The sequence below is a fragment of the Natator depressus genome, chromosome 19 (genome assembly GCF_965152275.1).
Source record: "Natator depressus isolate rNatDep1 chromosome 19, rNatDep2.hap1, whole genome shotgun sequence".
NCBI classification, from domain to species: Eukaryota; Metazoa; Chordata; order Testudines; family Cheloniidae; genus Natator; species Natator depressus.
In genome coordinates this window covers 7018569-7034299 of record NC_134252.1, presented here as the reverse complement: position 1 = coordinate 7034299, position 15731 = coordinate 7018569, and the positions used below count along the sequence as shown (strand labels likewise).

At 52.7% G+C, this 15731-nt stretch overlaps 1 protein-coding gene across 1 annotated transcript; it reads left to right on the top strand.

Annotated features, from left to right (window-relative positions):
- Positions 1–7: 7 nt before the first annotated feature.
- Positions 8–13802, top strand: YARS1 (tyrosyl-tRNA synthetase 1). The gene is made up of 14 exons (XM_074934651.1): positions 8–164; positions 4174–4264; positions 4979–5125; positions 5322–5497; positions 5870–5999; positions 6428–6508; positions 7065–7157; positions 7557–7692; positions 8089–8174; positions 9144–9279; positions 9841–9938; positions 11202–11395; positions 11624–11765; positions 12781–13802. The coding sequence occupies exons 2-14, from the start codon at positions 4208–4210 to the stop codon at positions 12889–12891; spliced, it is 1587 nt and encodes a 528-aa protein (XP_074790752.1). The 5' UTR covers positions 8–164; positions 4174–4207; the 3' UTR covers positions 12892–13802.
- Positions 13803–15731: the final 1929 nt, after the last annotated feature.

Here is a 15731-nt window from a genome sequence, read left to right as displayed (position 1 = left end):
GATGTGCTCTGGGCTTGACTCCTCCGCCCTGTCCCTGCGGCGGAAGCGCTGTGCGGGGCGGTTGAGTCGCAGCCCGGCGTCGCGCGAAGCTGATGTAACCCGGAGCCGGCGGCTGGAGACGGGCCGCGGGGGCGCCTCGCCGGGGAGCAGCGGGTCGGGTCACGGTAAGAAGGGGAGGGGTTACACCCGGGACCCACAACCCCCCTCTCACCTCCGGGTCCGAGGCCCCTGCCTGGCGGGGGGGGGGTCCTCCCCCTTCCCGCGCGTAGCGGCCTGTGGGGCCGGCTCTGCCCCGCTTCTGTGGGGGGGGGTAGCGGGGGACAGGCTGGCGGGGGGCGCTAAGGCAGTAGCGGGGGGGGGGGTAGGAGCACCCCGCACAGCGTTGACATGGTGAGAACAAAAGCGATCCAGGAGCCCCAGGGCGTGAAGGGAAGAAATAATCCCCCCACACACACACACCCCACCCTGGCAGCCCGGGTGGCAAACACAAGGCATCGGCATCACTCTCCCAGGCGCGTGAGTTCAGCCCGGGGGCGGGGGGGGGGGCTGAGCATCTGGAGGGATGATTCACGCTGCTGGCCGGCGGAGGATCCGTGGAGCTGGCCTGTTTCGGGAGGCTGGAAAGGGAGCGGGGCTCTGGGTCCAAAACGGCCCCCGCGGGTTCCGCGCCCCTGACAACGCCAGAGGGGAAGGGCCTGGCACGCTTCGGGATCCGTGTCCTTACAGGTAAAGGCACACGGTGGGATATGAGTTGCTGTTTGCTGCAGACCACCGAACGGCCCGAGGGAGCAGGAGGGCAGCCCATATCTGTAATGTGTGTGTGGGGGGGGGAAAGCTGCGTGATCATGGGGGACCTTCCGTCTGAGTGACACATGGGGAGGTCTCCCGCTACCAGTATCAAAGCATGGTTGGAATTTCTAAACTCTGTATGTGACAATTTCATAACTCAAAAAGTGTTGCAGCCAACGCAGAGGAATTCTTTGTCAGATCTTGCTTTACCAGATGTAGTAGGAAGAGAGCCCTGAGACATGCACCCTTGTATCAAAGGCCTGGTATAAGGCAGGACCTGCTCGCAGAATCTGGCAAGAACAGGGCTGATATCGCAGAAATACACATTCCTAACAAGTGCTAGTCACAGAGTACTCACACAAACACGTCCCAATATCAAGGATGGTACAAAAACATTAACAGGAACACACCGACCCCTCCTAAAAGATAAGGTCAGGATGACAGTACGTAACCTGTTTATACGTAACCAGGCTATAAAGATGTATCTCAGAGAGAATATCTTTGGCCAGCCGAGGGGGGAGTGGATAGTCCTGCCACTAACTGAGCTGTGTCCATTGTCACGGGCACTCATATCTTAGTATCCTCGTAGAGTCTGCCAGGTGCTGTTACTGTGCTTTGTCAACAGTAAACCTGGCCTGGCGCCTTCGTAAACATTAACGGGTCTTGTGGTCGTTGGGGGGTTGACTCAAGGTCTGCTGTGCCGGCTGTCTGTGGAGAGCTGGGGCAGCACACAGAGAGAACACACACGCAGCCAGACATCTGACTACACCAGATAAAGTTGTGAACAGATTTAGTTCTGATCACAGAACTAAAAAGTAATGGTAGCTTAAGTAGAAGCAGTCTTGACTTGATCACATTTATAATGTGCAAGTAGAATAAAATCCAGACCAGTAATATATATACACTTGGTACTTTAATAGGACCAATATCACAAAGCTGAAAACAATTATGAGCCAAATCAACTGTAAGGAAGAACTTAATCAGAAAAAAGTGAACAATAATTGGGAATCATTTAAGAACACCTTACTAGATGTCCAAAAATCCATAATCTAGGAAGAAGGCCATGGGGGTTAAAAAACAAAAACCTGGTTTAGAGGAGAAGTAAAGGCAGGTGTAAAAAAGAAAAAAGATTAGAAGAAAGGGGAAGTTGATAGTAATGAATATAAATCAGAAGTTAGGAACTGTAGAAAATTGATTAGGAAAGTAAAGGGACACAAGGAGAAATCTATGACTAGCCGAGTTAAGGTCAATAAGGAGGAGTTTTTAAAATATATTAGGAACAAAAAGAATCCTGACAATGGTATTGGTCCATTACTGGATGGAAATGGTAGAATTATCCATAAGAATGCAGAAAAGGCAAAAATGTTCAATAAATATTCCTGTTCTGTATTTGGAGAGAAAAACAGATGCTTATACTCTCATCATCTGGTGATGTTAACACTCTTTGCATTCCATTAGTTTCTGTGGAGGATAGACACTTTTAAATCTGCATGTCCAGATATCTTGCATCCAAGAGCTTCCTGAGGCTCTCCCTGGACTGTTCATGTTTATTTTTAATAAGTCGTGGGGCATTGGGGAAGTTCCAGAAGACTGGAAGAAATCTAATGTTGTGCCAGTTTTTAAAAAGGGTAAATAGGATGACCTGGGTAATTGTAGGTTTGTCAGCCTGACCTTGATCCTGGGCAAGGTAATGGAGTGACTGTGACTGACACATTACTCCCCTTTAATTCTTTATTAAGTGAGTCACGTAATTAATGTAAATCAACGATGGGTTTATGGAAAATAGAGCCTGTCAAAGTAACCTGATATCTTTTTTTTTTTTAACAAGATCAGATGTTTGGTTGACAAAGGTAATAGTGTTGACATAGGATACTTAGACTTCTGTAAGGTGTTTGACTTGGCACCCTACAATATTTTGAATTTAAAAAACTAGAATGATATAAAGTTAGCGTGGCACACATTAAATGGAATAAAAACTGGCTAACTGATAGGTTTCAAAGTATAATTATAAATGGGGAATCATCATCAAGGGGGTGTGTTTCCAGTAGGGTTCCTCGGGGATTGGTTCTTGGCCTTATGCTATTTGACATTTTTATCAATGAGACGACACACAAATTGGGGGAGCGGTAAATAATGAAGAGAGCAGGTCACTGATTCAGATCAATCTGGATCACTTGGTAAACTGGACACAAGCAAACAATGTGCGTTTTAATGCAGCTGAATGTAAATGTATATATCTAGGAACAAAGAATGTAGGCCACGTTCCAGGATGGGAAACTCTATCCCAGGAAGCAGTGACTCTGAAAGAGATTTGGTGGATAATCAGCTGGACATGAGCTCCCAGCGTGAAGCTGTGGCCAAAAGAGCTGATGCAATCCTGGGATGCGTAAACAGGGGAATCTCAAGTAGGAGTGGAGAGGTTATTTTGCATCTGTATTTGGCACTGGTGCGACTGCTGCTGGAATCCTGTGCCCAGGTCAGGTGTCCGCAATTCAAGAAGGATGTTGATAAATTGGAGAAGTTTCAGAAAAGAGCCACAAGAATGATTAAAGGATTAGAAAACCTGCCTTATAGTGATAGACTCAAGGAGCTCCATCTACTTAGCTTAACAAAGAGAAGATTAAGGGAAGACTTGATCACAGTCTGTAATTATCTACATGGGGAACAAATGTTTAATAATGGGCTCTTCAGTCTAGTAGAGAAAGGTATAACATGATCCAATGGCTAGAAGTTGAAGCTAGAAAAATCCAGACTGGAAATAGGGTGTAAATTGTTAAGTGAGAGTAATTAACCATTGGATCAGTTCACCCAGGGTCTTGATGGATTCTCCATCACTGACAAATTTTTAAATCAAGATTGGGTGTTTTTCTAAAAGCTCTGCACTAGGTATGATTTTGGGGAAGTTCTGTGGCCTGTATTGTACACGGGGTCAGACTGGATGATTTTGGAATCTATGGTTTCAAACCAGTGGCTGGGGAGTGAAAGACTCTGTGTCCCACTACCCAGCCCTACCTGCCCCCGGTCTGTGAGTGGTCGGGGGAGAGATGCCGCCCTGCCAGGGTCATAGGGTGGTTATAGATATTTAAGAGTCTGAACTGCCCCAGGGCGCGTGCCTTGCCCATGCCCTCTATTGAGCTGTGCCAAGAGACCAGCAAGGGGGTGAATCCCACACAGCTTCCCCTCCCCTTACACAAGGCCAGCAGGGTGCGTGCCTTGGCTGAGTGGGCTCCTTAGCCTAATACAGCCCCTCCCTGTGTGCAGGGGCAGTGGGGTCTGTGCCCTGGTTGAGCTGGAAACCACACCAGGAGTCCTCCCTCTGTGACTATCAGGAGGGTTTCCCCTCCCTCCCTTTCCTCTTGTGACATGTCTTCTGTTTAATCACAGTTTGTAAAGGCTTGACTGGTCAAAGGCTGACGCAATGGGGGACGAGCTGACCCCGAGGGAGAAATGCCACCTGATCACCCGGAACCTACAGGTACCTCTGGGATGGGGGCCTTCTCTGCACAGTTCCTGAGACGAGAAATACAAAGGGATACTTGCTTCGCTCTACTTATCTAATTATTATTACTTGTGTTGTGGTAGCGCCCAGGACCCCACGGCACCAGGGGCTGTACAGACCCAGAACACAAAGCCAGTCCCTGCCCCGGAAAGCTCCTGATCCGAGAAGTGTCCTGAGGATTGGGGTGCCCCTTGTGCACCCTTCCCTAGACGATTGTGGGGTTTCTATTGTAACCACACTTCTGGGCTTGGTTCCTGCCTCTGCTATACTGTGACCTTGGGAAGCCCCTTAACCTCTTTGTGCCTCCATTTCCCCAGCCACAGTATAGGGAGAATACTGAGCTGCCTTACAGAGGTTTTTCTTTATCTCTTGGCTCTTCCATAATGCTCATCAAGTGCCTCACAGTTACTAATGGATTTATCAACTCAGCCCCTCAGTGAGGTCAATAAAGATCATTGTCCCTATTCTGGAGATGGGAAACTGAGGCACAGATAAACTAAACAACTGACCCAAGGATAGAGAGAGCCAGGTATAAAACCTAGATCCCTTGATCCAGAGTTCTAACCGGACAACTATCCTTCCTCTCCTGGAGTTACGAGCCCAGTGTATCGCGTTCCTTCTCCCATGGCTGTCGTGGTCTCTGCTGGGTCTGTTGTGCTGTGTAACATGCAGCCTCTGGTTTCCTCGCAGGAGGTTCTCGGGGAGGATAAGCTGATGACCATCCTAAAAGAGCGTGATCTGAAGGTATACTGGGGGACAGCCACAACAGGAAAGCCTCACGTGGCCTACTTCGTACCGATGTCCAAGATTGCAGACTTCCTGAAGGCTGGATGTGAGGTACCTGCTCTAACCTAAATGCTGAGACCTTGGGGAGGCCGAAGGCGGAGAAGGGGGGCTTCAGACCCAAAGAGGTCAGGAGCAGGGGATACCTTCAGCTCCAGGCTGGGTGACAGAAAGGAACCTGTAACGCCTCTTATCTGTGTGACACCCAGTGTGACATGCCCAACTCCCCCCCCGCCCCATTCTGTGCCAGGTGACGATCCTGTTCGCTGACCTCCACGCGTACCTAGACAACATGAAGGCACCGTGGGAGCTGCTGGAGCTGCGCACACAATACTATGAGACCATGATCAAGGCCGTGCTGGAGAGCATCGGCGTGCCTCTCGACAAGCTGAAATTCATCCGGGGCACCGACTACCAGCTCAGCAAGTGAGCTTGTGGGAGCCTGCTCCTCTCTCAGGGAGTGTTCCTGACCATATATTGCCTGGGGGTGGGATTTGACGGCTACTACGAGGGAGAGGGGACAAGTGGCATGGAAGGACTGTGGAACTGACAAGCTCCACAAAGGAATCCGGGGGTGGAGGAGACAAGTGGGATATTGAGCCAGTTGGGGAATCTGTCTGTTCTGAGCCAGTGTCATTCAGGAAAGGAAGGCGGGTCGGGGGTAAGATATCCACACGCCTGATTTCTCTGCGCTCCAGCCAGTGTCCTCCTTTGCGTGTGGTGGCTATAGAAGAGGAAGGTTTGAAGCTTCCATTTGTCTGGCTTCAGCAGCAGTATCGACCTGTTCTTTCCCTCCAGGGACTACACGTTGGACGTCTACAGGCTCTCCTCTCTAGTCACCCAGCACGATGCCAAGAAAGCTGGAGCAGAGGTGGTGAAGCAAGTAGAGCATCCCTTGCTGAGTGGTCTGCTCTACCCAGGACTGCAGGTACCTTTGGGGAGGGTGGCAGCCACCTGGATGGAACGCATCCCCTTCCCCATGAAGGCTGCAATGCATGCGCCAGGCTAATCACAGTCCCCCTCCCCCTACTGCTGAATAGGGCAGATTTACTTTCTCGCTAATCAGCATGAGTATCTGATGTGCAGCCCAAATCTCGAGGACTTCACCTGGTGTCGGGGCAGTGCACGGATATAGTGGCGGTTTGGTTGGTTGTTTTTACAGGTGTTTGTACCAGTTGCACAATATCCCTACGTAGCCAGAATGGGTGTGGGATTCCGCTTTCATGTGAAGCTGGGATTCCTAGCCCTGACAGCTGGGTAGATTTCTAGGGTGTGAACACTAAAAGTGTGATGTCAGCTGGGGTGTGGGAGTCCACGTGCTGCAGCATAACGCTTGTGGGTGTGTTCTCCCCACAGGCCCTGGACGAGGAGTACTTGAAGGTTGATGCTCAGTTTGGAGGAGTGGATCAGAGGAAGATTTTCACCTTTGCAGAAAAGGTTAGAACTGGGGAGTGTTTTGAACTTCCAGAAATGCAAGAGGCTCCCCCAGGCGGCTGGTTCCAGGTCTCTGCGTTTGAACTCTGCTTGCAGCTGGATGGCCAGCGTTGTCTTATGCACAGTATCTGTGAGGTCACCCAGACCTCTCTTCAGGTTCCTGCTGCTGCCCATCAGTGCGCAGTGGCTGCCGATGTAGCTGTTCACAGGGATTCGCTGCCAGGTCAATGTTTGATGCTGGGGCCCTGCCTCATGCAGGGGTGACAGTGACACAGCTTTTCCTTCCCCTCTCAGCACCTGATGGTGGCTGTCGCTTGCTGCCCCCTGCAGGTTGCCCACTGGTGTGTGCTGGGAGTGGGTCTGGGCTGACTGGAGAATGGAGCCTCCTCCAAGCAGAGGGAATTGGGATTCAGCAACATGTTTTGATCCCAGCTTTCTGCACTGGGGGAAGTCTTGAGCCCGGATGCTAGGGGGGAAGAATGCTCTGGGGAGTGATGGTGAAAGCTGCTCCTCAGATGGGAGGATGCTTAAATACTTTTAACTCCTTTTCCTTACTTAGTACCTGCCCTCCTTGGGCTATGCCAAGCGCCTCCATTTGATGAACCCAATGGTTCCGGGGCTGACAGGCACCAAGATGAGCTCTTCGGAAGAGGTAGGTTGATGAACCACATGTTTATGCAGCAATCCTGCAGGGCGAGGAGTTTAACCCTTTGGGGCTGGTAGGCTAAGTCCTGGAACTCCACTGGCTGAGAAAGGAGCCCTCCTCTCTTACTGTTGGTGGTGGCTTGAGAGAGGTGGTGCCAACTCCAGCACACCCTGCCTCTCCTAGGGCGGAGGTAGGGAAAGAAGCTGAGAGCCCCAGAACAGAGACAGCTGACCTCAGAGTTTCATTGCAGGTAGGTTGGCTGTGGAGCACTGAACCCTACAACTGGGCTAAAGTAAAACTCCTCCGTGTCCAGAGTGATACTAAATTAGTGCAGGATTCCAAGTGGCTGCATTGCCTGCTTCTGGTTTCAGCTCACAGGTCTCCTCTTCTCCTCCCACGTCCTAGGAATCGAAGATCGACCTTCTGGATCAGAAGGAGGACGTGAAGAAGAAACTGAAAAAGGCATTTTGTGAGCCAGGAAACGTGGAGAACAACGGCATTCTGTCCTTCATCAAGCACGTCCTCTTCCCACTCAAGTCAGGTGACTGTCTCCATGCCCCAGAGAGGTTGGGGTGCAGTCTTTCAACAGGAGCCCTTGCTGGCGACGTCTGCTTAAATGTAGGCAAGAGGCATGAAAGCGAGCATGTGTTTCTCTGCATCCTAATGCAAGGCACCCACTCATGTGCTCCAAAACCTGGCGCTGCCTCCCCCTCTCCCAGAGCCAGAAAGGAGACACCATCCGCTCATAGCAATGACATGACCTTTTCTGGTCTGGGATACCCCTCTGCTGCAATACCCCTCATTGGTTGTTGCGGGGGAGGGGGGCAGTGGTGGTAGTTTGGAGTGGGGGTTATTAGAGTTGCTAGTGGGGACAGTGCCTCAGGGATTTGCCTTCATATCGGTTAATCTGACCCTCTAAACCCTCCTTGTGTCACAGAGTTTGTGATATTGAGAGACACAAAATGGGGAGGAAACAAAACCTACACGACTTATGAAGAGCTGGAAAAGGACTTTGCGACTGAGGTAACTCGGGGCAGGGGGTCGCTATCCACCTCCCTCATGCCCACACTGCTGTATGCTTGGAAAAAACCCTGGAGCATGCAAAGAGGCTCATGTTGTTTCCTCTGACACAGGCTTTGAGTAGTTGGACAAATGTTGATCTCTTGCACCACATGTAAGTCTGTAGATTCGCCTGGGGCATCAGTAAGGGCAGATTCTGGCCTGGTGAGTGTGGTGGTGCAGGCGCCATGATGGTGTGAGGCAGATACGCCCAGGAGCAGCTAGACAATCAGTGGCTGGTGCAGAACCCTCTCTCTGTAGGTCTAGTTGTTAATGATCTTCTATTTCTGGCAGTGCCTTTCAGCTCTAAGCACCCTACAAATTTAGCAATACACAGATCACTCACAGGGAAATGCAGCCATCTCTGGGTGGGAAAACAGCTGTTCAACAGTGCAGAGCAACACTGCCCAACAGTTTAGGATAACAAGTGGAGAAGAATCTGTTTCCCGTTTAAGCCTCAGGGAAGTTTGAGGGATATGAAATGCCATTATCAAAGCTGGAATTTGACCAGCGTGATGGGGTAATGTCCATGCTCTTTGCTGGCAGGGGAGGGGAAAATTCCATGAGATCTCTAATTACAATGGTGAGGACTTCGGTTTTACATTTCCAGTGCCACAGCGCCTCCTAGCACCACAAAGGAGCATTGGGTGCAGCACTGACTCACAGGAGAGCATGGCTGAGTCACCAGCCCCACATCCTGCAGCTTCCAGCTATTCCTCTGGGGGGCGGGTCTCCCATCCAGCTAGTGACCCAGCCCTGTCCTCCTTAGGACGTGATCCTATTAACTCTCCCAGCATAAGTCACTGTGGCTGCCCCACCTTACAGCTTTCAATGACGTACTTGTCTAAATGGGCACAGCCATGCGAAACTGCTCCGCCCTTCCAGCCCACTTCTCCTCCACAAATCTCCTCCTTTTCTTTATTCACGTGGCAGGTCGTGCACCCGGGGGACCTGAAGAGCTCGGTGGAAGTGGCCCTGAACAGGCTGCTTGACCCCATCAGAGAGAAGTTCAACACCCCAGACCTGAAGAAATTGACCAGGGCAGCGTATCCTGACCCATCCAAAGCCAGTAAGCGCATGCCATGACTCCCATGGGAGGGGAAGGCCTGGGCTGGGGAGATGAGTCCTACAGGTGGGGCTAAGAGCAAACAGAAGAAATTCTGGAACTTGAATTCCACCAGCAATGACCATGGGTGGCTCAGAGTCTGGGTGATACTGGCTTTGACCTTGCTGCCTGATGCAGCTCTTCTTCCTGCCTCTCCTTAGCCAGCATCTGACTTGGATTGTCCCCAGCAGGGCTGATGAAAGAATGGCCTGTGGGCCATGTGCCTACCCCAGAAACTACAGATCCCAGCATGCAGTGTTCCATTTCTATTGGAGCTGCAGTCAAGCTGGAACAGTGCATGATGGGACCTGTGGTCCCCACAGGCTGTATTAGAGATGTGGGTGGCTGCAGTCTGCTTGATTTATATATGAATTGGGTGCTGCTGGCAAACCAGAGACGGTGACCCTTGTCTGGACAGAATTCAGGTTCTCCTGGTCCCTGCACCTCTTCCACAAATGCACCTTCACTCGTGGCTGGGTACAACTCTTCTCAGGGCAGGCTGGTTTCACTCTTTTGCACGTGCAGAGGCTTCAGTGAAAAACTCCACCAAGAATTCAAACCCTGAGGACGTGATCCCGTCCCGGCTGGACATCCGTGTTGGCAAAGTGATCAGTGTGGAAAAGGTACCAATGCTTTAGCAAGGATCCTGTGATGGGAGAACAGGCATGACAAAGAAAGGGGGGCAGACAGTGGTTTTCAAGGAAAGTAAATCCTTCCAAGCTAGGCAGAAAGTGTTAACACTCTCCATATGCTTAGCTCTAGGTTTGCTCTGCAGGAGCAGCACCTTGGAGCAGTTCTTCCATGGGGTTTCTGAAAGTCCTGTGCCTGGGAATTCCCCATACAGGAGGCACTGGGCTTGGGAAGCAATGAGATTAGTAACTCTGAGCCCTGACCCCAAAATACCATCTCTTTGCTGCTTGGTACCAGAATAGGGTCCTTCCCAGACTGATATGGGGGCAGTGGTTTGGTAACATATTAGACGACAGTTTTTCTCCACAGAGCTGTTTAATTATCAAGGCTTAATGAGCTCACCAGGTGCTGGGAAATGGACCTTACCTTTCATTAGTGGTGGTCACTCTCTGGAGTGCAGCTGAGCAAGGCGGGTGGGGATCTAGAAATGATCACCTGCTGTGTCTGAACTGGCGGAGTGTTTGAGGCAGAGATGGTGTTGCAGGTGAGACCTGCCACTAGATGGCACGCTTTCCCTGAAACAGCTCTGTACTATTAACACAGCAAGGCTGACCTGTGGAACTCACTTCTGCAAGACTTTGAGGCGAATAACTTAGTTTAAACAAAAAGATCAGATGCTTTAACGAATGAAAACATCACTGCAGTCACACAGCACGAGACTAACCAAAGCAAATTACCAGGGCCAGTGATCATGATGCTTCAGTGCCTCGGGTGATCACCTGCTGGGGTCAGGAAGAAATTCCCTGCTCCCTGAAACTCTTCATTAGTGGAATAGTATTGTAGAGAGGGGACCTATCCCCAAAGGCAGCCAGCACCAGCCCCTGTTAAGGTCCTGGACTAGATGAGCCAGACAGTGGTTACATTCTCCTGTTCATCTCATTTGATGGCAAGCAGCTATCAAGGAAATTGCCCCATGGGAAATTCTCCCTCTTGGCACTGTCAGTTGCCTCCTCCTAGCCTGAGATGAGGAGGGAGGCAGCCAGTGAGGAGCAATGGGGACAAGGATTTGGATCATCCAGAAGTGGAGGCTGCTCTGGGGGGCTTGTTTCCTCATGGAGTGACTCGAGCACTCACTTGGAGGGCGTATGTAAACCACATGGGCGCCTTCCTGCTTGTGTGTGCTCTCAGCCCCCCTTCCTGAGGGATGACCGCTCCCGGCTTCTCAGCTGTACCTGCATTGGCATTTGCATTGGCAGCACCCTGATGCCGACAGCCTGTACCTGGAGAAGATTGACGTGGGCGAGCCTGAGCCACGGACAGTGATCAGCGGCCTGGTGCAGTTGGTGCCGAAGGAGCAGCTGCAGGACAGGATGGTGGTGCTGCTGTGCAACCTGAAGCCCCAGAAGATGAGGGGAGTGGAGTCCCAGGGCATGCTGCTGTGTGCTTCCAGGTGAGGGCGTGCAGGGGGCAGGGATAGCAGGGGTGATGAGGCTGAATTTCAGTTTGTTTTCCATATAGGGCAGGAGGGGAGAATACAGCCTAGTCCCCCATAACATCCAGGCTGCATGTGGACCCCTGGTTCTTTGCTGTCCTATCTGGGGGGAGGATTAGGACAGGCCCCTTCTTTGAGGTCCTAGCTGGTCACTCCCTCCCCCTTTCCCCGTGTGTTTCTCCACAGCGTGGGGGAGCCCCATCAGGTGGAGCCCCTGGACCCGCCAGCGGGCTCCTGCCCAGGGGAGCGTGTCTACGTGGAAGGCTACGACAGCGGGCAGCCTGACGACGAGCTCAAACCCAAGAAGAGAGTCTTTGAGAAGTTGCAGGTAAGAGGGGGAAGAGAGTCGTCTTGCTCACAATGGGGCTGCTGGGGACGGGGCCCATCTCTGCAGTCAGAGCCCTGTCTGCTCTGGCAGCTGAGCTCTCTAGTCACCCAGGCAGCCTACGCCAGTCCTGTCACAGCTTCATGGGAGGCTCTCAAAGCGCTTTACGGCCCCTGCATGAGACAGGGATGTCGTCCCTCTTTCCAGGTGTGGAGACTGAGGCACACTGCATGAAAGTGACTCACGTGAGGTCACACAGAGGGCAGAGCAGAGCCTAGAACAGGAGACTCCACTCCTGTGCTCTGTCCCCCCTGCCTGGGGAGTAGATGAACACAGCTGGCACTACGCTGTCTAATCCTTGCTAGCCAGGCATCTGCCAGCTGTCAATTGACTGGCTCTGGGGCTCGGGTAGGCCAAGAAGGGAGCTGTTGGCAGAGACCTGTTTAGACCCAGTCCATCTCAGGGGGTCTTGTTACCTAGCAGCTGGCAGGCTGTCGCCACTTGGGACCTACAAAGGGGACATAAGGGCAGTGGTCAGAGAGGGCAAGTGGGAGTCAGGACTCCTGGGTTCTGTTTTCTGCTCTGCCACTTACTTGCTGCATGGCTTTGGGCAAGGCACATTCCTGCTCCATGCCTCGGTTTCCCCAATGTAAAATGAGGAGCGGGATATCTTGTAGGGAGGTTAGGAGGCTAGCTCATTGCTTGGAAAGCACTTGGGGATCATCTGGTGAAAACAGTTACAGAGCGGAGTTACAGCAGGGGCTGCCTGTGCTGCCATTTTGCTTCACTATTGGTGCCTACAGTGAGGGTTACGGGCCCCCTTTGCCCTTAATGTGAGTTACATAGTGGCATTCCCTTTTAGACCTTTAGCTGGCACGCCCTCCTTGGGCCTGGCAGGAGCAGGGTGCCTGTCCCCAGGGATTTGAGAGGTGGTGAGGATTCCCAGCTGCATGTGTGATTGGGGTGAACAGGGCATTGGCTAGCCAGTCCGACATATCACCCCCCTGCCTCTTCCCAGGCTGACTTCCGGATCTCTGAGGACTGTGTCGCCCAGTGGAAGCAGAAGAATTTCATGACTAAGCTGGGGAACATCTCGTGTAAAACACTGAAGGGCGGAAACATCAGTTAACAAGTGCCAGCCCGTCCCCCTTGTCTTGTCCTCTCCTCACCTGTTGCCATCCACTGCTCCATTTTGGGTTCTCTTCCCCCAACTTCCACCACAATCGCTGCAGGGCCACACTCCCCCAACTGCAGCATGCCTCTAAGTGAGGGAGCTTTGGCCCAAAGCACCTGGGGCTCAGAGGCTGAATGTGCGAAATGCAGTAGATGGTTCACACCTTGTAACTGAACTTGGGCAGGTTCAGTGGAGAACCCGCCTCCGGAAGCAACCTGTTCCCACCCAGCTGATCTCTGGAGAAGGCCAAGCATGACTCAGGGGGACCATGTAGCTCCTGAGCCCCCAGCAGGAGCTAGGGCTGCAGCCAGTTGTCTGTTTCCCCCGTGAGTCCTCCTACGTGCGGCTCTCCTGACGTGTCTGAAGCAGGGGTAACGCTGTGATTTGTAAAAGCACGGGCTGTCACCTGACTTTCTGTGGGTGAATTCCAGCAGCTTTGAAGGTTGCACTGGAACGGGCTGGCAGCCTGACAGGCAACAATTGCTGTTGGAAAGCTCTGGTAATTTTAAAGGGAAGAATGGTCGTTCAAACCTGTGTAGTTTGTAACAGGGGAAGAGGGACTGCGTGGCATCCTGTGTAATGACCATCACCCTGCAGCTGCCTCAGCCCCACATGCGCTTGGTGCAGGGCTTGAACTGCGAAGATGATGGGGCTGGGCCTGTGGAGGGCACGCAGGGCTCTCCAGACACTCACGGCTGCTCTAACAGGCAGCAGGGCTGCTCTGGCAAGCCTGTCCCTGGGCTTGCAGAACAGGGTTTTGGTGCTCAGCCCATGGAGTTGCAGGTGGGGGTCCTCTCCCTTTAGTGTTGAATCTGAAATCATCCATCAATTGTTAAAAACCCCAATAAAGTGTGAAACTGACTGAGGCGTGTGTGGTGGGGGATGGGACTGTCTTGCTGGAGCCAACAGCCGGATCTTAGAACGTGCGGGCAGGATTAACTGCGCTGAGCCCCCTGCCAGCCTGGGAACTGTGAGTCCTCTCCCCGGAAAGGTCTGGTGCAGGCAGGGGCCTGCCTCTAGGGGAAGGAGGGGAGTTCTGCTGAGCCATAGCCAAGCTGCAGCGCAGAGTGCTGTGGACACCTGTCCTCCAGCACTCGCTGACTCCACCCAGGCTCCCCTCAGCTGGTCCCACCTTTCAGGCCTAGAGACTGTTACTGAGTGGATTTGTTTGCCTGGGGAGACGCTAGAGCCTTTGTCAGCAGCAGAGGCTACTCCTGCTCCTTCTTTCGCACGGTGACAGGGGACCTGTGAAAGCAACGGCATGACTGCAGTTGGATCTTACGGTCTCTTATCCCGTGCAGAGCAGAGGGGGTAGCCACATGAATGGCTGAAACACCTCCAGGAGGAGCATGGATCGGGCAATTGTCCGTCTGTGAACAGGTTTCAGCGATGAGGGGGTTAACCCCTTGGACAACTGGGAGGGGCAATGCAAGGCAGTTGTCTCCTGCCAGTTGCTTGATCCCTGCTTCAGGTAAAGTTTTACACTGCCACCCTCCAGGGGGGTAGCTGGGCACCTTCCGTGTAAAAGCAATAGCTGAGGCCCTAGTGGACTCCAGCAAGGTTCTGGAACTTCTCCCTCGTTAGGGTGAAAAACTAAACAGCTTGTGTGTCTGTCTGGGTGACTCATCTGTTCCAGGCTTTTGGGGAGGAGGGGTGAGTTGTGCAAATAGGGGTCTCCCTGTTGTCACTCCAGCCACCCTGGAGGAGGGAAGGCCCCAACTGTTAGCCAAGAAGCAAAGGAGACAGCCAATTTCAATCATCATCTTTAACCAAAGAGAGACAGAGCTTGTAACTGTTACTCTGCAGCTTCTCAAGGCAGATGGTTTTTACAATCAAGGAAATCAAAGCATGACCCCATGTTTAAAGAAACAGAAATCAAGTTGCCTGGCTCTAGAGACCAGGGATGAATGTAAAACTCAGGCTTTTGGTCTCATTTAATGCTGCATCCAGTGTCACTCCCTGCTACAGGGTATCTGAAAAGCTTCTCCCTCCCCCGGGGCTGTCTGTGTACACACAGGGCCTGGCTGGGGTGAGGGTACAACTCTGAAATTACAGAGCATGAGGGCAGTGGAATCTCTCAGGGTAGAGATTATGGAGCTTGGAGAGGCCTCAGTGTCCAGATTCTCCTCCCTTGGACCCAGAAGGCTGGCAATGTGGGAGGAAGCCCTTCCTCCTGTCCCAGACAGGCCCTGGCTGGTTGCAGCTCAAGGGTAATTGCGCCCTGCAGTGACTGAGTCCTCCCCTGCACTTCCTGCCGAGTGCCCCAGACTCACAGGGCAGCAGCTTGGGGCTTGTGCTTTCAAACAGCCCAAAGAAAAGGGGGCTGAACGCTCCCCTAAGGGGCCACTTGTGGCCAACCGCAGCTTTGCTGGGCCCTGAGACGGGCACTGCAGGCTGCCTGCCTGATTAACCGCTTGCTTGGCTATAAATCCTTTCCAGCTCCTCAGCCAGCAAAGCAGTATCTCGGAGATGGGCAAACTATGGCCCACAGGACCCTCCTGCCTGGCCCCTGAGCTCCCGGCTGGGGAGGCTGGCCCACAGGACCCTCCCGTGCTGTCCCCCCTCCCTCGCAGCTGTGCCACGCTGCCAGCGCAACACACCGGGCGGCGGGGCGGTGCGGTTGCAGAGCGGTGACCTGACCCGGGGCTCTGGGTGGCATGGCTGTAGCGCTGCCAGCCACCGGTGCTCCGGGCAGCACGGGAAGGGGGGGTTGGATAGAGGGCAGGGGAGTTGGCGGGGGGTGGTCAGAGGGTGGGGAACAGGGGGGTTGGATGGGGCAGAGGTCCCGGGGGCAG